This window comes from Equus asinus, chromosome 24, assembly GCF_041296235.1.
Source record: "Equus asinus isolate D_3611 breed Donkey chromosome 24, EquAss-T2T_v2, whole genome shotgun sequence".
NCBI lineage: Eukaryota > Metazoa > Chordata > Mammalia > Perissodactyla > Equidae > Equus > Equus asinus.
This window is the reverse complement of record NC_091813.1, coordinates 59,965,117-59,990,283: the sequence shown is the minus strand read 5'-3', so window position 1 is coordinate 59,990,283 and position 25,167 is coordinate 59,965,117. Positions and strand designations below refer to the sequence as shown.

The window sequence follows — 25,167 nt, the reverse complement described above, 5'->3', positions numbered from 1 at the left end:
GATGTTAGCTCAAGGCAAAATTTGCCCAGCAAAAAAAGAAAATAATGGCAACTTAAACAACAAAATGTTGTATTAAAGAATTTATTTTTTTACAGCACTTCAATTTCCTCATCCCTCCTGATCCAAAGGGAACTACTGTAGCTATATCCCAGGGAGATGTTATTCTCTTGGTTGTAGGTAGCTCACCTACTTTAATTTTCTGTGGATATTTTAAATCAAAATAACAGCTGGAAGTTCTCTGTCTCTTATCCTAAATTAGTCATAAGAACACCCAGAGTAGCATTTCAGATGTTACTGATGTAAGAGAATTTGGATTCCATCCAGAGGAACACTTAATATTGTGCAATTTCTTTAAACAAAGAGACCATCGTCAGCTCATTGTTTTTTGATGCTAAGTGATTTTTGCCCACTTTGAGTACTTCTTCATCTTCATTTCACAAGAACTGAGTTACTTTCTCATAATCACAGTAAGCAAAAGACTGAACTGAAATTCCTTCCAATCCCCCAGCTGTGGTGCCCTCCTGCTGTGCTCTTAATGGAGGAAAAGAAAGGAGGATAGGCCTTCCAAAACGTCAGGAAGATACACAGCAAGCTCTACTGTGATGAAAATGGATCTGAAAAATCTGCAGGGCTGCCCAAATTGTGACTTCTGGAGAAAGCACACACAACTTTGCACTCTCACAAATTAATACATCTTTTAGGATTTCTGAAACCTCAAAATTTATTATCCCCTTTCCCACTGAACTCAATAAATAGTAATGCATTTCAAAATGCTGGAGGTGTTGATATGATTTATTCAAATTCAAATCATTTGACAGAAAGAAATGACAGGAAAGAACAAGTTCCGCATTAAAATAAGACTAGTTCAGTGTTCACTTGGCTTTCCTCTGGTTCTACAAAGCCACGTCAGGTTTAACGTCCCCATTGTTGGCTTCTCAAGATAGTATCATGAAGTTTTTCTCTTTTTCCTTGGTATGTTCAAACAGTCCATTCTTATTTTCATTATTTTGGCAGATGTTACGTGCTTTTCTGTGCGTAAGTGACTTGGTGCTTGAATGGCGTGAGGATGTGTTGGCAAGTATAGAACAAGAGCGGCCTTGCTTTGTCTGTTGTTACTGTGCCTCACTATTCCAGGGCACCAATAAGAAGTGAAGAGGTGACTGACATGGCTGGAAGAGAGAAAAACTTTAGTGCACATCTTATCCATCCATTCATTCATTCAACAAATAATTATCAAGCACCTCGCATCTGGCCTTCACTGTGCAATATGGAAGTGAAGGAGATAGCATGGTCTCTGTCCTCATGAAACTGAGAGTTTGTCTAAGAAGACATTTATTAAATATATATTCACAAGTGCACTGAGCTTTATGATTAAGTATAAAGTATTTGGGGTGTATGTCAAAATCTAATCAGGAAAACAAAAACCACCTGAGAGTTCAAAACAGAGGACTTTATTACTGGGGAATGGTTACATGGGTGATGAAAAACTGAGAAACCCAACAGAGGATAGTGAGGCCATTGAGAAGCAAGCAACAAAAGGAAACCATTATCTCCTCCATGTCAGTTGGAAGGGACAAAAGGCAGAGGCAGGGTTTGGCCCAGGGCCAAGTGGTTAAGTTCCCACGCTCTGCTTCAGCAGCCCAAGGTTTCACTGGTTTGGATCCTGGGCATGGACATGGCATCACTCATCAGGCCATGCTGAGATGGCATCTCACATAGCACAACCAGAAGGACGTACAACTAGAATATACAACCATGCACTGAGGGGCTTTAGGGTGAAGAAGAAAAAAAAAGATTGGCAACAGTTGTTAGCTCAGATGCAAATCTTTAAAAAAAAAAAAAATAGGCAGAGGCAGGATTATCAGAGTACAAGAGCAAGGGTCATCTGGCAGGAGCAGCAGCCACATTAGGAAACACAACTGCCACTAACCATGCCACCACTGGCAATGAGGTGGATAAAAGCTGTGGCTTCTGCTTTCACCCCACCCTTCAGTTTCTCTCTAGCAATCCTGTGGGCAGTCAAACAACTGGAAACAAGAGTTCATCCTTTTGCAAAATAGAGGAGACCAAGAAGGGGATTTGAGGACAAATTGGCCTAACAACTGCACAGGAAATACAAGGTAGGAATTAGGAATATCTAACCTAAGATTGGGAATATCAGCTTTGAACCCTCCACTCTCTCCCTACCCCTGCATCAGCCCGGCTATGTAGACACGCAGTCAGAAATGTTTGCTGGTGGTCTCAAGGAACTCCTCATTCTTTTTATTCAGACATAAATCTGAGTAAAGGAAAAAAATGAGGTGGAGGAAGCCCTAAAAATGGTATATGGAGCCAAATGGAGGGGGGATTTTTTTTATAGCTGAGTGTTCAGTATAGACACAAAGGAGAACCGTAACCATTATTGAAGCACTATAAAGAAAAAACCCACAAGATTTGAGTTCAAGTTATATCTTTTGTGTTTATAAGCAGCGAGACCTTTGGCAATTTATTTAATCAACCTGACCTCGGCCTCCTCATCTACAAAATGAAGTTAAAAGTACCACCTTGAGTTGGGCTACAAGGATTTCTATATAGCAGAGACGACGGGGTGGCAAGCTGGTTGGGCGTCAGGCAGTGAGGGCTTAAACTCGTGTTTGCACGGAAAAAAGCAACTGCCCACTTGGGTACTGCCACCAGTTACAGTGAATGTATGTTAACCACTTGGATACAAAGTAGATGCTCAATAAACAGTTACTTTCATTATGTTTATAAGTCATTAAGTAAAACTTTGTGTGTAGTTTATTCATTTGGAATTCAGGTAAGTGTTAAAAGGAAAATTATTTGTTTGTCATCCCAATCTCGTGTTCATCTATTCACTGCGAATTTGAATAAAAGAAAATGCTATGTAGGAAAAAACCCTCTCTATTTCTTCTTTCTCAACAGTAATCACATTTGTGACTGTTTATTCAATGTTTGTCATCTCCTCCTCCTCCTGGACTGTAGTGGCGCCTGTCTTGTTTCCTACTGGATCCCCAGTGATGAAGACAGGGCCTCCTAGGGTACAAAAGTTCCTAAAATTATGTTGAAATACAGGTTCCACTTTAGTAATTGATTGCTTAACGGGTAATTCTGAAATAATGAAGATGTTTGATAGTTACAGGTCAAAATTGCTTCCCAACATGCTTTCATAGATGAAAGAATGAAATCTATCTTTCATAGATTGAAACCTATCTTTCATAGATGAAAACCTATCTTTCATAGATGAAAGATTGAACCTATTGTTTCCATATTGGAGCAAATGCTTTAGGGAAAGAGAATGCTCACTGATCAACTTTCAGCTGAATTCCTCAGGTGAGAGTCTAATTCTATTAAATAAGAGCTTACCATAAAATTAAAAAAGTTGTTATTCCAGTAAGCAAATCTTTGTTCTTGATTGAGTTTCTTCTGTGTGAATCAAAAAGACTAACGTTATGGGTAATATTAAATAAGACAGATTATATCTCTACATCAAATACCAAAATAATTTGATACATAATTTTGAAGCAAAATTTTTAAAATTATGCCATCTTTTCCAAATCTTTATTGCAATAGCTCCCTGTTACAAAAAAATCTCCTTTTATAACTTTAATACTAGACTGAGAACTTTTTCTCCTTTAATCCCCTGACGTTGTATATATAAATGACTCATCAGAAAGCCTGGTCTCATAATTTCTCCAGCTCCATATTTCCAAAACCTTTTATCTCTACTTCTTATCAATCACACTCTGATAGTTCTGAATTGCTCTGCTTTGAAGATTAAATTTCAAGGCTCCATCTCTAATTTTTTCTTCCTGCTGTTTCCTCCCATATTTGTTGCCCTCACTCTTTGTTATCATATGACCTCTGCTTTCCTTTCTTCTGTATTCTTTTAGTCCATTAAGGTCCCTCTTGGCTTCTCTTACTTCTCTATTTAGCCTAAGCCTACACTCACACATTCCAGTTCTGCCCTTCTTTCTAGCACTTCTGAGTCCTTAGACTCTTTAACCTTCCACCGACTTATAAAATCATAAACCTTGATAACTGCCACAGTCACAATCTTCCCTTCTCTTCCTCAGAACACCTAATGTTACTGTATGTCAAAGATAGTGCTGACTAGATCATATGAATTCTTGCAATTTTCACCTCAATTCCAGGAATCTTTTAATTCATTTCTTGTGGACTCACAATCAATTCCCCAAAGAGACCTTAAAACGTGTTTTTCTCTCCCCCATGTTCTCCCCATCCCACCATGACCTTGTTCAGTCCCAGGGGAACTTTTTCTCATTTAACTTCTATGGTCTTCAAGCAATAAATTGAGGCTACTAATCACTTTATGAGGAAGACATGTCTACATGCACTCTTCTCAATACTGCCTTCTGCAGGGGGAATCAGAATTCAGGGTAGTGGGTAAAGGGAAGAGAAGAGCACAAGCTGATTTGTCTGAAAAACTCTTTTGTGTAGCAGGCACTGTGGATGCCTTGTCCATAACCGTAATTTCCAAGCACACCAGCATGGCTTCTGACACCAAATTTTTGCATCTTTGTCAGAGCTGCTAGAACTCTTTTTGTTAGAAATCACAGCAGGCCAGAGGTACCAGGAAACTAACATCCCCTAGGACACTGACCAATGACTCACAGGTGTGGGAATATATATACTCCATTCCCTGGATGGGAAAAGTCTTGTACATGTGTTTTGCACTGTCTTCCACAGCTTCCCCGGGGACCAGGCTCCAGTTCCCACCGTGGTAGCATGCCTAATGACACTTCTGTCATGTCTCTATATCACCTCACCTGTGTTCCTAGCAACTTCCAATAAATCGCTTGCACGTGAACCCTTGGGTTAAGTAAGGTCTGTTTCTAGGGGAGGCAAAAAAAGAAGCTGAGAAATTCTAACGTGTAATTCCTTCACACACGCTTTTGGGAATCAATGCTTTAGCAAGAAGATCAAAGCCAGCTCTCATAACTTATTTTCTCTTTCCCATTTTTCATCTCACGACACATTGCCACACCTTTCCTTTCATCAAAAAATATACAGTGACCTCCCCAATTAACTTTTCTATCCTTGTTTACTTGGGGAAAAATGTCTTTTCTCTTTGTCAAGCCTTGTTCTTTTCTTCTCTAGTTTCAACACTAAAACGCACAGACTATTAAAAAAGATTGCCTTATTTAAAAAAAGTCTCTCCACCCTTGTACTTCTCATCCATGATTTTATAGCTACCCTACCCTTCATCCAAACATTTAAAGGAGGAGTGTCTAGCCTTTGCCTGCACTTCATCTTGACCGTTTGAGATTTTATTTGCACTCTGTTCCCACCTTAGTTAAAGCTGCTCTCTCAAAATTAACCAGGTTCAGCACTCCTACTTCCGGAATGGCAGCATGAGGAGCCCCATGGACCCATTCCTTAGCCAAATAAGCTTAATTGGTAAAAGTTACTTTTAAAAATTACAACTATTTAATGTATATGGAAATTGGCATAAGAGCATACAGTAAATAAAGAAGTATTTTTTCAAGAAAATCTACTAAAACTCAATCAGGACAGTGAGAATTTGGGGCATTTGAATCACACCCTTCTCCCTCCTTCTATTCCTCCAGCTCAGCACAAAAGAAACTTCACTCCAGGCAGGTACAGCCAAGAACACAGGGTTCCCTCTCCTCTTAACAGCTATGCAAGGGACAGGCTGCTGGCAGTTATTAAATACCCAGCCACATTTTGCAGAGGCTAAGTTCCAGCTTCTGGCATGAGTAGTCAAAGGCTCCCTTGTTTCACCTAGCCCCTACCCATAGGCCAGAGGTTCTGCCACAAGTGTGGTAGGCTGAGAAGACTGGGGCCTGGATTCTCACACGCCAGCTCATTGTAGGGTGAAGGTTCCATTATGAGGGAGGCAAGCCAAGAGGACCAGAGACTACTGCATACATCTAGCACTCCCAGTTACTGTTCAGAGACTTTTTCTCGGGGAGAAGTAGGCCTTTAGAACACAGAGTTTGGAAGCTCTCTCAAATGGACTAACCTTATTTGAAACAGAGTGTGGGAAAGGTCAAACCTAAGGGTGCTCTTAAAAACAAGGGAGGTGTTTATTGGGAGGGAGGGTGACAACAACACGTTGGCCAGCAAGCTTGCCAGAGAGAAACAGGGAAAGAAATTCCTACGAAAATCAATCCTGAGGTCAGAGCAATCCTCATACACTGGCTTCAGAAACTACCCCTAAACTGAGGCCCAGGGGCTGGCCCGGTGGCGCAGCGGTTAAGTACGCACGTTCCGCTTCTCGGCGGCCCAGGGTTCTCTGGTTCGGATCCTGGGTGCGGACACGGCACCGCTTGGCACGCCATGCTGTGGTAGGCATCTCACATACAAAATAGAGGAAGATGGGCACGATGTTAGCTCAGGGCCAGGCTTCCTCAGCAAAAAGAGGAGGACTGGCAGTAGTTAGCTCAGGGCTAATCTTCCTCAAAAAAAAAAATAAAAAAATAAAATTAGGCCCAAATTTAATTGTGTCGAACTGCAGAGCAATTTATGCCCAAGGGCATTGTAAAAGTAGATCAGCCAGCAATTACAGGAGTCTAACATTTGGCTGTGATCAGGAAAAGAGACAGTCAAAGAGAGCCCTGCTAAAATTATTATTATTCTAGGTGACTGTTTTCACGCACAAGGATGTGCCCTCTCAGGAGCAACATCAGAGGCTTCAAACTAAAATAGTACCGCCAGCAGCTAAACAAATAAACGGCAAACAACAATAAGAAGCAACAGGGGTTGGCTCCGTGACCGAGTGGTTAAGTTCATGTTTTTCCCTTTGGTCGCTTGGGGTTTGCCAGTTCCGAGCCTGGGCATGGACCTACACAACATTCATCAAGCCATGCTGTGGTGGTATCACCTATAGAAGAACTAGAATGACCTACAGCTAGGATATACAACTATGTACTGGGGATTTGGTGGGGCTGGGGGGGTGGGGGGGAAGGAGGAAGATCGGCAACAGATGTTAGTTTACAGCTAATCTTCCTCACCAAAAAAATAAAGAAATAAGAAGCAACAAATGGGTGGGAGAAAATCATATCCAGAGTTGCTACAATATATTATCTAAAATGAAAAGTTTAAGAAAAATACGAGATATGCAAAGAAATAGGAAAGTGTGATCCATACACAGTTAAAAAAAAAGCAGTCAATAGAAACTTTCCTTGAGGGGGCCCACATGTTGACCATAGCATACGAAGACTGCAAAGTAGCCATCAAAAATGTTTTCAAATAATTAAAGGAAATCATGCTTAATGAATGAAAGAAAGCTATAATAACGTCTCATCAAAGATAGACTATCAAAAAGGAGTAAGTAATTATAAATAAGAAACAAATGAGAATTCTAAAATTGAAAGTAGAGTAATCAAAAAAGAAAAAAAACTACTACAGGCCTCAACCATAGATTTGAACTGGCAGAAGGAAGAATCAGTAAATATAAAGAAAGGTCAATAGAGATTACACATCCAAAAAACCGAGAGGATAAAAAGAATGAAGAAAAAATGAACAGAGCCTCAGAGAAACATGTGACATCCTTAAGCTCACCAACATACTTGTAATGGGATTAGCAGCAGGAAAGGAAGGAGACAGAAGCTAACAAACAAACAAAACCACAAACCTTTTTCAAAGACATAATGACTGAAAATTTCCCATATTTGGTGAAAAGCATTATTTGGTGAAAAGCATTATTCTACACATCCAAAAGGCTCAGCAAACTCCAAGTCGGTAAAACACAAAGAGAGCTACACCCAGAAACATCTTAGTCAAATGTTCAGACACTTCAATCTAAAGATATTTTGTCTAAAAAGAAAATTTTGAAAACAGCACAATGAAGTTCAAATAAAGGCAATGTCAGATAAACAAAAACAAAGAATTCATTGTAAGCAAACCCAACTAACACGAAACACTAAGAGAACTTCTTCAAGCTGAAAGCAAGTGACATCAGACAGTAATTAGAAACCATATGAAAAACAAGAGAAGAAAAAGAACATTGGTAAAGATAATTATGTAACGATAAAACGTTTAAATGTGCATTATTTATTCCGTCTTCTCTTAACTGATTTAAAAAGCAATTGTATAAAACAATATTGTTAGGTCTATAACATATAGAAATGTAACATATTTGCCAATAATAGCACAGAGATTGGTAAGAGCAAAGCTGTACTGGAGTAAGGATATCACACCAGATGGTAACTCAAATCTACAGGATAAATTAAGGGAACCATATAAGATAGATAAAAAAGTTAATATAACAAGCGCTCTTAATACACATTTGCTCTCTTTTCTTTTCTCTGCGTCTTTAAAAGATATACAATTATATAAATTAATACTTATACGGGGTCGGCCCTGTGGCTGAGTGGTTAAGTTCACACGCTCCACTTCAGTGGCCCAGGGTTTCACTGGTTCGGATCCTGGGTGTGGACATGGCACCGTTCATCAAGCCATGCTGAGGTGGTATCCCACACACCACAACTAGAAGGACCCACAACTAAAATATACAACTATGTTCTGGGGTGGATTTGGAGAGAAAAAGCAAACAAAAAAAAGAGATTGGCAACAGTTGTTAGCTCAGGTGCCAATCTTTAAAAAAAAGTACTTATAACAATGTATTATTGGGATTGTAACATTTACAGATGTAATATAACAATAATGGCACCAAAACATAGAAAAAAGAACTATATAGGAGTAACATTTCTATATGTTACTGGAGTTAAGTTAGTATATATAGAAAATAACCCCCAAATAATGAAAAAAATTGTAAAAGGAAATAAAATGTAACACTAGAAAATACCCATTAATGCAAAACTAAGTAGTGAAGAAAAAATAAAGGAAGAAAAAGACCTGAGACATAGAAAACATAAAGAAAAATGGCAGAGTTAAATCAGTGATATCAATAACATTAGATTGCTGGGAAGATGGTGGCATAGGAAGACTCTGAACTCACCTCCTCCCATCAAGGGATGAAGGGATAAAGAAGATGTAGTATATATACACAATCGAATAATACTCAGCTATAAAAAACACATGAAATCTTTCCATTTGCAACAACATGAATGGACCTTGACGGTATTAAGCTAAGTGAAATAAGTCAGATGGAGAAAGTCAAATACCATATGATCTCATTCATAAGTGGAAGATAAAAACGACAACAAAAACAAACAAATACTTAGATACAGAGATTAGATTGGTGATTACCAGAGGGGACGAGGGGAGAGAGCAGGGTGAAAGGGGTAACTGGGCCCATGCATATGGTGATGGATCGTAATTAGTCTTTGGTTGGTGAACATGATGTAGTCTACACAGAAATCGAAATATAATGATTTACACCTAAAATTTATATAATGTTATAAGGCAATATTACTTCAGTTAAAAAAAGAAATGAATGAACAAAACCTAGTTAAATAACCTCTCATCAACCAGAAGGCCGGAGTGCTATTGATTATATACATTACAGAATTCTTCTCTGATGCCTATAAGCATCAGAAATTTCTAGGTCAATTTCCATTAAAAATCTCCTTTCTCCTCAAAAAAAAATAATAACATTAAATGTTAGTAAATTAAACATACGAATACAAAGGCAGAGGTTGTCACATTGGGTAAAAAAACAAGAACCAAGTACATGCTGTCTAGAGTAGACAAATGTTAGATTTGTAGATACAAGCAAGTTGAAAATAAAAGATGGAACAGGTATATCATGTAAACAATAACAATAAGAAAGCTGGAAATTCTATATGAATATAAGACAAAATGGACTTTTAAGAAATGTTAAAGTGATAAAGAAGAACTTTTTAAAAATGATAACAATGTCATCCTAAAGACAATATAACATTCATAACCATGTATTCACCCAAAATTAGAGCCACAAAATACATGAAGAAAAAGTTAACAAAATCGAAGGGAGAAATAGACTTGGAGAAATAGAAAGTCAACAGTAATAGTTGAAGATGTCATTATTCCACTTTCTTCCCCCCCCCCAGCTTCATGGAAGTATAATTGACAAAAATTGTATATACTTAAGGTATACAATGTGATGCTTTCATACACCTATATATTATGAAATGATTACCATAATCAAGCTTATTAACATATCCATCACTTCACAGTTACCTTTTGTGTGTGTGTGTTGAGAAAACTTAAGATCTACTCTCTTAGCAAATTTCAAGCATACAATACAGTATCAACGATAGTGACCATGCTGTATATTAGATCTCCAGAACTTATTCATCCTTTTTGTTGTTAATGCCCTCCAATCAATTCTGACTCCTAGAAACTCTGTGTACAGCAGAGTAGAACCCTGCCTGCTCTTTCTTTGCCATCCTCTAATCTTCTAGCACTATATGTCACCTTGCTGCTATCCATAGGGTTCTCATGGTGTGTTTTTTGGAAGTGGGTGGCCAGGTCCTTCTTCCTAGTCTGTCTCAGTCTGGAAGCTCTGCTGAAATGTTTCCACCATGTGTGACCCTTCTGGTGTTTGAAATACCAGTGACATGTCTTTCAGCATCACAGCAAGATGCACATACAGCTGCCACATTTTACAACCAGCAGATGAGTGATGTGGTTCCCTGACCAGAAATGAACCTGGCCCAAGTGGTGAGAGCATTGAATCTTAGCCACTGGACCACCAGGGCTGGCTATTCATCTTACATAACTGAAATTTTGTACCTTTTGACCAACATCTCCCCATTTTCCCCACCCCCCCCCCAGCTCCTGCTAACCACCTTTCTAGCTCTGTTTCTATGAATTTGGATTTTTAGATTCCAAAGTATTTATCTTTCTCTGTCTTACTTATTTCACTTAGCATAATGCCCTCAATATTCATCCATGTTGCTGCAAACTGCAGGATTTCCTTCTTTTGCATGGCTAAAGAATATTCCACTGTATATGTGTATGTGTGCGTGTGTGTATACCACATCTTCTTTATTTATTCACTCCTGATGGACACTTAGATTGTTTCAATGTCTTGGCTACTGGGAATAATGCCACAATAAACAAGGGAGTGCAGATGTCTCTTAAATATCCTCTTTTCATTTCCTTTGGATATATATCCAGAAGTGGGATTACTGGATCATACGCTAGTTCTGTTTTGAATATTTTGAGGAATTTTCATATTTTCCACAGTGGCTGCACAAATTTACATCCCCACCACCAGTGCACAAGGGTTCCTCTTTCTTCATATTCTTGCCAACGCTTGTCCCTTACCTTTTTGATGATAGGAAACAATCAACAAAATGAAAAGGCAACCTACTGAATGGGAGAAAATATTTGCAAACCACATATCTGATGAGTTAATGTTGCCTTTGCTTTTGATGTCAAATCCAAAGAAAATCACTGCCAAGACTGATGCTTACCCTCTATGTTTTCTTCTGGGAGTTTGTGGCTTCAGGTCTCATGTTCAGGTTTTACTCCATTTTAAGTTGATTTTTCTGTATGGTGTAAGATAGGGGTCCAGTTTCATTCTTTGTGTGTGGCTATCCAATTTTTCCACTCCTATTTATCAAAGAGGCAATCTTTTCTCCATTGTATATTCTTGGCTCCTTTTTCAAAAATTATTTGACCAAATATGTATGGGTTTACTTCTGGGCTCTCTATTCTGTTCCATTGTTAGTTTCTGTGATATACAACATTTTAAGATAATAAGTAGAATTATGACAGATAACATTATACCGGGACATATCAGATTTCTAGGAATTTCATACAATTTCTGGAATACTTATAACATATATCCATACAAATACAACATAAAGAAGGCTTAGTATTACTTCTTATTTGACAATGCTGCCAGGTAATTTAACATATCAAATCAGCCTAATTAGTTTAACAACTTTCTTTTATAAAGAGAGAGAACCAATCTTTTGAGATATTCTGGGGACCCTCTGGAAAATCCCAAAGTTAGTTTGAGGTCAAAAATACTTCATTTAGAACTTGATTTTTGGAAGTTTGTCAAAAATACCAAAAGGTTTTAAAACACTTGGTCAACTAAGGATCACAGGTCACTGTGAAACAACACTTAGTTATCCATTTAACCAAAGTGACTATTAAAGACTCCAGGCAAATACAGGAAGTTACATGGTTGTAAAAAAAAACCCCAAAAAACCCCAGAAAAAAACCTTAGCTCTCTTAATAGAGAAGACACAGTTTTCTTCCTTCCTTCCTCCCTCCCTCCCTCCCCCCCCCCTTTCTTTCTGTCTCTCTTTCTTCCTTCCTTCCTCTCTTTCTTTCTTTTCTCTCTTTCTCTCTCTTTCTTTCTTCACAGAGTAAAGATTTTATTCTGGGATATTGTAAGAGATGATACAGTAGTGGGTTTTTTACAAAAGCTTTTTAAGATTATGGTCTCTTTCCAAATGTTTGTCTTTTTTAAAAAATTATTTTATTGAGGTCATATTGGCTTATAACAGTATAAATTTCAGGTGTACATTATTATATTTCAGTTTATGTGTAGACTGCATTGTATTCATCACCAATAGTACAGTTTTTACCCATCACCATACGTATGTTGCCCTTTACCCCTTTTACTCTCCCACCACCCCCTTCCCCTCTGACTTATTTCACTTAGCATAATACCCTCAAGGTCCATCCTCATTGTTGCTAATGGCATGATTTTGTCTTCTTTATGGCTGAGTAGTATTCCATTGTGTGTGTGTGTATATATATATATATATATATATATATGTATATACCACATCTTCATCCATTCATCCACTGATGGGCACTGGTTTGCTTCCATGAGAAGACTCAGCGTTCTTAAGTAATCAAAGATCTGACAAAGACAACATATTTCTCGTTGTTCCTGCAGCCTTCTCTAGTTACCTATTATTGGCCAAGACATTTGTTTATGCTCCTAAATCCTCTCTCTCTTTTATTTATTTAGCCATATTCTAGATTCTCCTAAAGACATAGACTCATGGAAAATAAAACCAAAGAGATTCACGGGACATTTCAGGTTTCTTCCCACCCATATCACTCCCGTAAGGCAATCAGCACTGAGATATGTGTTTGAATGGAAGGGAGATATTTTTTAAAAGATACGTATGTTAACAATTTGAGAGCCAGCCCTAATGGCCTAGTGGTTAAGTTCAGCATACTCCACTTTGGCCATCCATGTTCTGTTCCTGGTCACGGAACCACACAACTCATCTGCCAGTAGCCATGCTGTGGTGGTGGCTCACATAGAAGGACTTACAACTAGAATATAGAACTATGCACTGGGGCTTTGGGGAGAAAAAAAACAACTTGAAAATATCCCTTCAGATAAAACAGAATGTCATGCATTAAGTATAAACCATAAGGTAAAAAAAGGTCACAAATCAAATATACGAATGTAAATGGTTTGAACCCCCCTAAAAGGTAGAGACTCTAAGACTGGGTTAGGCAAAATGATGCATATAAGGGGCATACCTAAAAAAACAACAGAATGTTGACTAATCATTAAACATCAGTTTAAAAATATTTACCAATGTGGAGAAATGCTTATATATTTTATTTTGCTAAGTATTACATAGATTTTATTATGTGTATACGTATGTACATGCATGCAGATACATAAAATAGATATAGATACTGCTATAGATAGAATCTATCAATCTTTATTTTATTTTTTTCCTGAGGAAGATTCACCCTAAGCTAACATCTGTTGCAAGTCTTCCTCTATTTTGTTTGTGGGCCACTGTCACAGCATGGGCACCAACCAGTGGTGCAGGTCCAGGCCCAGGAACCAAACCTTGGCTGCTGAAGCAAATCAAACTGAACTTAACCACTGGCCACTGGGGCTGATCCCTCTTTATTTTTTAAAATATGCTCAAATATTATCGGGGATTATGAAAGTTTTTTTTTTTTTTTAACTTTTCCATGTGTGCACAGGAACATTATATTCCTAACCAGAAAAAAAGTTATTCTTTTATAATGTCAACAGGGAATTACACTATCTTTTAAAAATAGCTAGGAGGATACCAGGGAATATCTTTTACTATTCAGGAAGTGATAAAGTGTCAGAAAGAGAGAGGGAGAGGGGAAGGAAATGGAAGAGAGAGAGGGAAGGAGGGAGGGAGGGAGAGAGGAGAGCTGAAAATCACAAAGTAACAGAAGTTGTAGTGTTGCTGACGAAATGAATACACGAACACCAGTTGCTGCGCAGTAGTCTTCTGCTCTCGAGTTTCTCGAGCTCTTTATTATTATAGCCTCTAAACAAAGCCGGCCTTTTGCCAAAGCAGTGAGTCAGCGACCTAAACCTGCGCAAGCGTCCCACAATAATGACCTTTCCCCTACACATCTGTTCATAACAGGTTCCCTCATAATGTTTCAAACTCTCAAGGTCCCAGGCTTGCTCCTTTTGAGGAGCTGATAAAACATTCTTGTTTGCAAGCAATGATTTCCCTGGGGCCTTGTGAGTTCACCAGGCAGAACATTCTGTTTGCAGAAAAGTCCAGCCAGTCTTGTGGATGCCTCGTGTGCAAGAACAATCACATTTCATGCCAGGTCTCCTTCATTGTAGCCACTTGATCCTTTAGTATTTGATAAAAATATCTACTTTTACTTCTCAATTAGGTTTTCCTGGACATTCAACTCCTTAGAAAGGGATGAATGGTGACCTATCCAGTTATAAAGTTGTGTCAAAACACTTCTTAAGGTCCACAAAGTCTTTTGGAATTGTCAAAGTGCAAAAAAAAAAAAGTCATTAAGCATGATATAGAAAAGAAAACTTTATGTGCCTCAAGATTGAAAGCTACTTTGAGCCCGAAGCTGGGTATCTGAGGGTTACTGTAAATATTCAATAAGACTTTTTGACTTTGTTCCCAACACAGACATGGATGAAAAAAGCTAATCTTGTCAATCTCCTGTTTTCTTGTTTAACTTGAGCGGTGACTCAAGAATTACAAGGATTTGGGGCTGGCCCCGTGGCCGAGTGGTTAAGTTCGCGCGCTCTGCTGCAGGCGGCCCAGTGTTTCGTTGGTTCGAATCCTGGGCGCGGACATGGCACTGCTCGTCAGACCACGCTGAGGCAGCATCCCACATGCCACAACTGGAAGGACCCACAACGAAGAATATACAACTATGTACCGGGGGGCTTTGGGGAGAAAAAGGAAAAAAATAAAATCTTTAAAAAAAAAAAAAAGAATTACAAGGATTTAAGAGCTTATTTTACAGCAGAGAATGCCGTCAAGAAAGTTACAATCACAGATAACCAGCCCCAAGCTGCTATTGATGCCCAGAAGTCAGATTGCCCAGTTGCATATCTGGAGTGAAATAGAGATTCCCCTTTCTTTCCAGAAACTCCTGCCAAGCCTTAGCTCTATAATACCCCCTGCTTTCTTCTCTTGTTAAGGCAGGTTTGAGAGAACCTATCCTCTCACATTCTTGTTTTGGCTAATTCAAATAAACTTTTCTCTATCTCCAACCCATGATGCCTCAGGGACTGACTGTGCATTGGGCCCATAAATTTCAGATTAATATTAAGAGTTTCAGTATGAAGCCAATCTCTCAGGAAGAGTAGATACTGAAAAGTCTTGACTGCAGAACCTGACATGGGGTAAAAGGAAAAAGAGCAGTTTAACAATGAGGCAGGTGAAGGAGGGGGAGAATAACTGGATATGTATTTTATGAAAACTTAAATGACTAAAGAAATGGCCATCCAATATTTATAGATTGAGCCAGCAGTTAAAGGATGACTAGGTACTGACATATTAATCTTATGGTGCATCAACTTTTAGTTTGTGGTTTGGCAAAATGGCTATTGTAGTAAAAGGTATTTTTACTAAGTTGTACGTGCATATATATTGAAATGTTATACATACAGGTGAGCAATCAGACTATTACTGGAAAAGAAAAAAATGAGAAAGACTACATCCTGAGATAGAAAACTTTTCCTCTTTCTACAGGTTATGGTAAGCAAGTACCTTTGCAGGTCAGGGCTTTCCCACCAGCTTGTGTTTGGCCTTGTGAGGCTGTTTGCAGGGAGGAGGATGGCAAGATGAGGGAACCCATAGGTGGGTATGCTTGGTTGTCTGCCTTCATGGTGGATGGTGGATTCTGGTGCCAGGAAGCCGAGGAATTGGGGTCTGGGAAGCTTCAGCTTCTTGATATTCTCTGGATGTCAGTTTCCCTGTAATAAAACTTCAAAGCACCCATAACTAGCTAAAATGTTAGCATGAGGCCACCTGGGCTCCAACAATTTGTAACTTCTATTTGCCTTGTGAAGTTCAGGGATACAAAAGTTTAAAAATCCAGTATTTATCTATGAATGTAATTTGGAGAGGCAGGGGAAGGGGATGACAGCTTTTAGTTTTAACCCATATGCTGGATTTAATGTAAGGGAACTGATATTAAGGCTAGTATCATCCCCCCTCTGCCCCTCTCTCCCCCAATAAGAGGGGACTACTATAGGTATCACACAGCATTTTAAGCTTGCTGGGCTTTTATAAACACAACATAACATGTAGAACATATGTTCAATATTTGGTTAAAAAAATAACAAAAATACCTCTCCCACTCAATGCAGAAAAGATGTTTAAGAGAGGACAGCATTCCTACCTTTCTCTCCCCTCCCCTTGCAAAATATCCCCATGATATGGGCTCGACACAAGGTAGACATAAGGGAAGCCATATTGTAGAAAAGAAACCATATGGTAACTTTGAATAAGCTGTGCTCTGTAGATTTTATGGACCCTCCCAGCTGCTATAAGTTGATAAACTTTGCTCTTTTGAGTTCCTTAGGAATGTGATGACCCCCAGGCAGAGAGTATGTGCTTATAGCCATCATCAATGATAACTGAAAGATCAGGGGATAGGGCATTGTTCCAGTCTCTGAGGCATATCCAGGAAAACAAAAGACTATCAGGAACTGAGACCAGATGTCTTCTCCCACCTGGAGATCATCAGATGGAGGCCTCACTGGGATTAGGTCTCTTTTTCAGGGACTGTTAAAATTTAGGTTGTCTATACTTATCCTTCTGGTTGGACACTTCATTATAAAATATGCCTTTAGATTTGGTCCCAAAACTGTAAAGCGAAGTACAAAATTCTAATAATACAAACTGTCAACATGAAGCCAGGAACAAAAGAATATTTCCAAATGATTGCTAAACGGTTTCATACCTCTAATCCAGATCTATGCCCCAATTCAACACAAAGTAACTAGATGGCTTGTGGCCCTGAATCCCTCAAGGATGAGGAATACCAAAGGATAGGGGAATTGAAACCAGCAGTTAGACATTGATGATTAAGTAGCTAGAAACTAAAGGTTTTTTTCCTTTTTGCAATTACTGATTATAACTTTTAGCTGTTTAACCCACCCATCTTTATACTGTTTAGGCAACAGGCTATCTGACTCCCACTAGGTTCCTATAGATAACATCTCCCTGGAGCCTGGTTCACCATGGTAATGGGTGCATGAGTAGTTTTCCAGGAATTAGAACCCCTGTCCACTCCAGGGTGGTTGAGACCACCAACTCATCAACTGGGCCTGCACAGATGTCCCACAGGCGGCCTTTTGACATCAAGCAGCTAAAAACTGCACCCAAAGATCACGCTAATGCCACCATTTTGTGAGCACGTGTCCTGTGAAGAGGCATGGGGTCTGACATCAATTACCTCACGTCCAATCACCTACCTCCACATTTTGGACCACCTTACCCCTCTACCCCATAAATGCTCCTGAGTTCCCATTTTGGGGGAAGTAGATTTGAGACTCACGCTTTCACCTCCTCACACCGCTACATTGTGATCAAAACCGTCTCTCTGCTGCTATCCCGTCATCTCAAGTGTTTAGCTTTCAGGGAGGCGGGCAAAAACGAACCAAATGCAGTAACACCTAAACTGGCTTGCTTCTTTCCTACTCTTCCCACATTTACATGGGAGCCGGAAAACAACCAGGTCTGGCAGCTGCCCTGCCCCAGCCCTAACCCTGCATCGCAGAGCGAACCCAACAAGCAGGCCTACCAGGAGCCCGCCATTCCGGCTCGTTCACGACACGACGGAGGACGCACCACGCTGGGCGCGCGACCGGGCAGAGAATGGAACGCTTTACGACGGGGGTGGGGCTTATGGGGTCAGGGGTGGCCGCACGGGAACCGGATGGGGGCGCCGGGCAGAGAAAGGGGGTGCGAGGCAGCATAAAGGAGACGAGGAGCGGAAGGAGGGCACAGGGCAGCGGAGGGCGGGAGCGGCGGGGCGTACGGAAGCAGAAAAAGGGCGGAGGGGCAGGGGAAGTCGCCACCGCTGCGGCCTCCAGCACTGTGTGGCCGTAGGGGCTACATTCTAAGTGTCATCTAGGAGAGAACTCGAGCATGTCGTTATGTAGTGGACATTAGCGTGTCTCCACACAAATTCCATCCCGCCGGGAAGCCGCCGGGACGAAGTGCCGCGATCTCCTTACAGCCGCCGCGCAGGCGCACTACCCTCTGCTGGGTGGGGGACGCAGTGGGGCGCGGACCTGGCGAGGTGAAGGCGGGCGGGGGCGAGGATGAGGGGCGGGGCGAGCCGGGCGTTCTTGGAATTTCGCCGGAGGAGTTTTCGCCTGGAACGTTTTCGAAAGAGTTGGTAGGCGCAATTTAACTGCCGAATCCTTCCCAGTGCCTGTGCCAAGTAGGTAGTGTTCCGTGGGGCCTCTGTAATTGTCCTTCTCGGTACCCTTGTGTTAAATGATTCTGCTTGAAACTGAAACGTACGTCGTTTGTTTCATGCAGCCAACTTTTCAATAAAAAAATGACCCAGTCATTTTTGTTGCGGGTTCTTCTAGAATACTTTTGAGCCTCCATAATCCTTTTAATGCTACACACACATACAAGGATCACAAATGTAGGGGATTAAAACCACAGATTCAGTTACATATCCAAAAGACTGACGAGAACTTTGAGAGAATCTACATCAACCGCACCTCCCCCGCCCCCTTCCCCTCGCTTCCACGCTTCAGCGCCTGCTGTTAGCAGCTATTGCTAGGGGCTGGAGGTATAGAGATGCACGGGGCACGGGCAGGAGTAACAGAGGACCCCTTCTGTGAAGGCCTAGCGCCCTCTTGGAAGAAATAAGCGGGGAAGGAAAGATATAATTGTGAAATTACTCTGGGAGGGACTTGCATATTACTGAAACAGCCAATCCTTTCTCGACGTTTGTCTGGTTCTTGCCTGAAAACTGAGTGGATTACTTTGGGCTGACGCAAAAGCAGTGATGAGCGTTCCAGTAAGAGAAACCAGCTCGAACAACGGAATGGAGTCGAAACAGGGTGAGTGGTGGGATTGATAAACAAGGTAGCTGGAGAATTGGTTTGTGGGGAGATTCTTAAGCCTTATATAGCACAGCTTGCCAGTTGCTGTTAGGGAACATTCCTTTCAGGTGTTTTAAACTTTTCTGTACAGCTAGGATAGAGCAAATTGTTATTGGCAAATACTGTTTGTCAAGCACGTTCTAGGCACTGCAGGTACCCTCTTGCTGCTAAATCCAGTGGGAAGATTTGGTTAAAGAATTAGAGAAAGGGTGAGTGAGGGGTAATAAAGGATGTAAATGTGAGAGCAGACAGTAAGAGTGATGTAGTCTAGAGTATTAGAGGAGATGACGGGGAGTTACTCTGAGGAAGAGAAGAGCCTAACAAGTAGAGGGTTCATATCTACAGAGGCTTGGAATGAAAAGAAAACCTTAAGGATTTGAGGAGCTGAAAGAGGTTCATTTTTGGCTGTGTGAGGGAGAGGGGTGTGCGTTGTGTGCAATGAAACTTGGAAGGTAGGTTATGTAGTGACAGCCTAAAACCAAATCAAAACTTGAGACACAGGTCATGCATTGACCGTCTAAAATGGAATATTTCTGATTTCTCATTGTTTACTACCTGCCTTAGGCTAATTGTTTTCTTATTAAGTATGCATTTGTGTTGTTTTATGAATTTAGGAATTCCAGGGTATGGTAAATGGGTTACAGCCTTTAAGAGAACAGCTAGCTTATTTCCTGTGCAGGGAGGGGAACTATTTGATCAGCTTTGCAGGACTTTAAGGAAAATGGAGAGAGTGACACCTTTGACCTCAGATGTCCCAGGGGCTCTGCTCTCTTTCCTGTTTCCAGTGGCTTGGTTGTGAGCTCCTTCAGCTCCATTGAATCTGCTTGTGGCAGGACAGCAAAGTATCCTGCATAACAAGTTTTAAACATACGTTTTGTCCTGAATGAAAGTTTATAAAAGTGTAAATGCGTTAGAACTTTTTCATTGCCTTATGGTTCTGGAACAAATTAAAAATGCTGGTTGCTTATCTATGTACTTATATGGAACGTGAATTTCAAGCTTGCTTTCTTTGCTTGTATTTGTAGATACTAGAGTAGTTAAGTGGTGGCTAACACATCGTCATCTCCTCAGCGCTGAACTCTTGTCTAAGTTAGCCTCTGAATTTAGAATTGGGATGAAAGTATACATAATAGGCTAATATCAAATTTCTAGAATTAGATTCCTAAACTTGGGGTTAGTAAAGCTAGCAGACTTAAGAAGTGCCTTTGAGTTTTTCTCGTACTATTCTGTAGCAAAACAAAGGAATATGAGGAGAGGAGAGGAGAGGAAAGAAGGGAGAGTTAGTAGTGGAAGGGGGACAGGAGTGGGGGCAAAGAGAAAAAATGGAATTAATAGAGAAAAGGATACATGAAGTATTAATTGTAAGGTTTTGTGAAAGCTGACATGAGTGGAGCCATATTAAAATAGAGGTGGAACAGCCATTTCAGAGGAATTGCCATGCATGTCTTGTTTTCTTTATCTTCCAAACTGGACCAAACTGCCAGTGTTCCAAGAAGTCAGTAAGAATGAGAATATACTGTTTGTAAGGACTGATGAAATTGGACTTTGATGGTGACGAAATTGCTAACCAATCAATGAAGTACAAACCTAGCCTTACCTCATCTAGCACCAATGAACTCTTCTTTAATACAACTCACCTCCTCTTCCTCCCTTTTTGCCATAAAAATTGTGAGTCTGTCTCCTGTTGGGGGACACTTTGGGTTTCTACCTAAATCTGTGTACCCTGAATTGCAATTCTTTGATCCCAAATAAACACTTAGTGCCTTTCTATTCAGCTCTTTATTTTTAGGTTAACAGTTTCCTTGGAAGAAATCAGCATATCAAAGATGTCTAATGGGGTCAAAATATCTCTGTTAAATAAGTATTTAAATTTGTAATGATTTAAGGATAAGGAGATGTACATTTGATGGCATCCATACTAACTGCCCTTGAGTTGTTGGATATTTGAGGGAAGGCTAATATATAAACAGAGCATACGACTCCTTACAGTGACCAGAAGATATGTTGTTTATTGATTCTCTTATCCCACAATAATAATTAAAAATGCTAATAATGTTATAGGCCTTACTCCTTATTTTCTAGTTTAACTCTTTCTTCTTTTTCGTAAACGAGTATTGTTGAAAACATAGACAAATTTAGATTTTAAAAATAGACATCTAAGGGGCTGGCCCAGTGGCAGCAGTTAAGTTTGCACGTTCCTCCTTGGTGACCCAGGGTTCGCCGGTTCGGATCAATCTTTCTCAGCAAAAGGAGGAGGATTGGTGGCGGATATTAACTCAGGGCTAATCTTCCTCAAAAAAAAAAAAGGCATCTAAGTCCTTATCAAGTTTCTTTGGCACATTCCTTTTATACCAAAGTCATGGCCAGTGTGGAGAAGATCAGGACCTCTGCCCCATTTGAATTTTCCTTTGAGTTGTCTCTTCTATATGTGACTTAATCCTCAGGGGCAAAACATGCATAGAGCATACCCCAGGCAAAAGCAAGCCTGGACCTAACTGTGTTTGGCTCTGACTCTAGGTGGGCCTTCCAGCTTTGTGAACTGACCTTGACAGCATATTTTCCCAAGATTAGAAGCAGGCCTAAGGAACCCTGAGCCCGACTCTATTTGACCTTCTTCAAATGGGACGCTTCCTGAGATGAAGGCAGCCTTAGGTTCCTTTTACCACACAAGCCCCATGAGAGAGAAGGAGAATCCAGGAGAGAGAAAAAAGAACTAAGAATTAAGAAAAAGATTTAAGAAAAAGAAAAAAATTCTTAAAAAGAATTAAGAAAATCCAAAATGGCAGAAAGAGTTTCACTTTGTTGCCTCCTACAGAAAGCCATAGTACTTTGACTGAATTGCTTGTTGTCTGGCCGCACACCCAGGTGGGTGAGCAGTGCCAGATAGGGTGTGGAGAGATCAAAGAAAAGATCTGGAGATGGTGAACGAGGCATATAGGTTGATTGGGAGTTACTTATAGGGAGATCCAGTAGCGGCTGGCTGGACAGCAATGTGCACCCGCTACCGTGGGCTGGAAGGGGGTTTCTTATAGAGGCAGGGGACACGAAGGCTATATGCTTGCGAAGAGGCTGTCCTTGGTATGACCAGCGTTCCCAGGAATGTTAGCTCACGTGGAAGGGCTGTGTCCCTTCAAGATGTGATGTTCTTGAAGTGAGATAAGGTAGGATCTGGCCTGGCCAGGCCCTGGGTTGTTAGAAATCCCAGCAGCTGGGCATCCTGCCCAGAAGGGAAACAGAAGGACACATGGTTGTAGTTGGCTTGCGGGCTTTTGCTGAGCAAGCAAGGCCCAGGCCCTATACTTGTCTTTGGCTCAGAACCAATATCTTTCTGTGGAAAAGGGGAGTGGGGAATGTAGGGCAAAATAAGTCAAGTCTTGGGTTCCCTGTTGAAGTTTGCCACTAACACTTCTTAAGTATTATCCTCAGTACCCAGTGGGTAAGTTGCCTCTCATTCTGAGAAGGTTAGAGAATGTAACAGGCTAGCCCTAACCCAACAGCCTTGTGAGGGAAATCTGGTCATATAAAGTTTGAAGAGTACTCCTAACCAAGCCCTTGTAAAATATGTTTTACCAACTACAGAGATTATAGACAGTTAGATTGATGTCTTATCTATCACTTAACCTCATTTCTTAAAATGTTAATATTTTTATTAATGATCCACTAGAGATTGTGTCATATGCAAACCTGTTTTGTAAACATGAAAGAAAAATTGGAACTCTTGCCCTCTCTTTCTGAAGAGAAGCAGAGATTCCTCAGCTGGGACTGATGGAGGAGTGGCGGTCCTGTAAACAAAGTGACCAGAGACCAGTGACAAGGAGAACCTGCTTCTCTGGCTGACTGTGATACCCTTGACACTTGTAGCTCTTCATGCTGGACTTGGGTTTTCTAGAAACCCAACAATGAAATAAGTTTTTTCTATTTTGCAGATAAAGATCTTATATTTAGTTTAGGAAATGATGGTTAGGTACGGTAGTCTCTATATAGTAATAACCACAATGTGTCCTTTAGTTCTACAAATATTAAATGTTAAACTCTGTATGCTAAAGGCTGTGAATAAGATGCAATCCCTGCCCATAAGAATTTTTTAATTTACTGGAGGCAGGAACATCATCTCTAGTTCTCTGTTATCTGGTTTCTGGTTGTACCTCAATTTTTAAGAACTATCATTAATAAGGACTCTTGCTTAGTTGCCAGAACTACCAGAGACTTGAGACACCTATGTGGCCACTGAGGCAGTATTTGTGTTCCTGACTCAGTGTCTTCTATGTGAGGAGATAGACTACTTAAGAAACTAGTTTTGAAATTGGCAATTTAGAAGATTAGGAGAGATTACTGGTAAAGCAGAGACATCCCCCCAAATTTGGATTGATAGCCATTAGTTAAAAAAAGTTTATTGAGAAGTACGTATAGTGAAAAATACATAAGAAGAGTTTAAAGAGCAATAACAAAAATAAATACCTGCGTATCCATCACCTAGATTAAGAAATAGAACATGCCCATATTCTGACACCTGACTTTTTGAGCAACTATTAGGTGACTCAGCTAATAGCTTTCTTCATTCTTCACGTCTGTGTTTTATTTTCATTTTGGCCAACTGTAATTTCAAATCAGTAGACAAAAATAATCTTTTATAGAATTAATAAATGAACAGTAGTGTTGCACAGTTTCCTAACTAGCTGATAAATATTTTGATTCAATCAGCTAGCCTGTCTATAAAGTATGTTCTTGTCCATTCAAAAGGCTTGTGATTCTAGACACCTATGGAGCTACCTGAAACAGTGCTTCAAGTTTTAAAGGTTTTTATAAATTGATAGTTTGTTTTTTTAAATTATTTAGAAAAAAAGCAGAGAGAGAAAACGTTGGTTGAGAGCTTTTCTGTTGTTTCAAAATTTAACAGTGAGTAGATCACTCTCCAAGGGAAAGGTGCACACAAAGGTAAGCTTTAATGAATTTTAAAATGGAAATGTGGGTCCTATTTTCTGTTTTTTTAGATTTGTTTTGAGGAGGGGAGGGGGACTGTATGATTTTCATGTTAATAGATTAGCACTAACATAATCTTTTGAAGAAATAATACTCTGAAAATATGTAAGATGAGAGTATTTTAAGGATAGCTTCCTCTGCCAATATTTTGGCTACAATTCAAGACACTAGAAAGAAAAGCTCGTCTGAGTTTGTTTTCCTTTGGTTACTTTTCAGCAGAACTGGGTTGTTGCCTGATTTTTGTTGTATTTCCGCTTAGAATTTTAAAACTTGGGAATGAAGGGAAATAAAATATCATAATCCTATGCACTGATTTAATGTTTTTGGATCCATTTCTGCCTGTAGAATATTCTTAGACATCATGATAAAAGTTTACTGGTGAAGGGAAAAAAATATCCTTTTATGAAGTTAAGACTATATTTTAAATCTGATGCAAATAGCTAGTAGAGCCTAATAAAAGGAGGGACTTTGTTCTGTTTTCAATAAGGTAGTTGAATTATTTTTGCCTTATGTGTGCATATTTTGTTTCCCTGGTAAAACTGAAGATTTTTCAAGGGTAAAGATGCTTTTTTTTCTCTGTGAAATAGCTAGTGAGCAAAGGGGAGATTACTCATAAGAACTCAATAAATACCCATTGAATTGTTACCAACTACATCTTACCAAATGCTCTTATCATACGCACGTGTGTTTATACACGAGGATCCCAGTCTGTGAATTTCTTGGCCATAAAAACCTACACATAAATGTAGTTTCCTTAATGGCCCATATGCAAAGAAACTATTCAACCCTTTTTTATTTATTGGAATGTGGCTATTATCTACTTTAAATAATCTAATAAAGAATACTGTCCTATCTTAAAATATTTATCTGAAGTGCTAATTTAATCATTATGTATGTTTCTCAAAATTTGTCTTTAAAAAAGCAAAGGCTTC

General features: G+C 39.8%; 1 protein-coding gene and 1 long non-coding RNA gene across 9 annotated transcripts in view; one reads left to right on the top strand and one right to left on the bottom strand.

Annotated features, from left to right (window-relative positions):
- Window positions 1-766: 766 nt before the first annotated feature.
- LOC123280402 (uncharacterized) lies at window positions 767-18,007 on the bottom strand. Of its 3 annotated transcripts, none has more exons than XR_011497767.1 (4): window positions 17,932-18,007; window positions 15,891-16,107; window positions 3,364-3,423; window positions 767-1,169 (listed from the first exon to the last, which is right to left on the bottom strand). It is a non-coding gene; the product is annotated as an uncharacterized lncRNA (long non-coding RNA). The 3 variants fall into 3 exon arrangements; XR_011497768.1 differs by having other exon boundaries at window positions 773-1,169; window positions 15,891-16,124; XR_011497769.1 differs by having other exon boundaries at window positions 773-1,169; window positions 17,686-17,959.
- Window positions 2,011-25,167, top strand: part of ECHDC1 (ethylmalonyl-CoA decarboxylase 1) — a 67,032-nt gene continuing 43,875 nt past the window's right edge. Inside the window, exons 1-2 of one of the 6 annotated variants that reach the window (XM_044757412.2) lie at window positions 18,018-18,576; window positions 19,083-19,213. In XM_044757412.2, the coding sequence (XP_044613347.1) occupies window positions 19,159-19,213 (55 nt within the window). In that variant the 5' untranslated portion in view covers window positions 18,018-18,576; window positions 19,083-19,158. Of the gene's footprint in view, window positions 2,121-18,017; window positions 18,577-19,082; window positions 19,214-24,090; window positions 24,191-25,167 lie in introns of those variants that run through there. The other 5 variants (XM_044757413.2, XM_070496443.1, XM_044757414.2 and 2 more) reach the window with 5 other exon arrangements.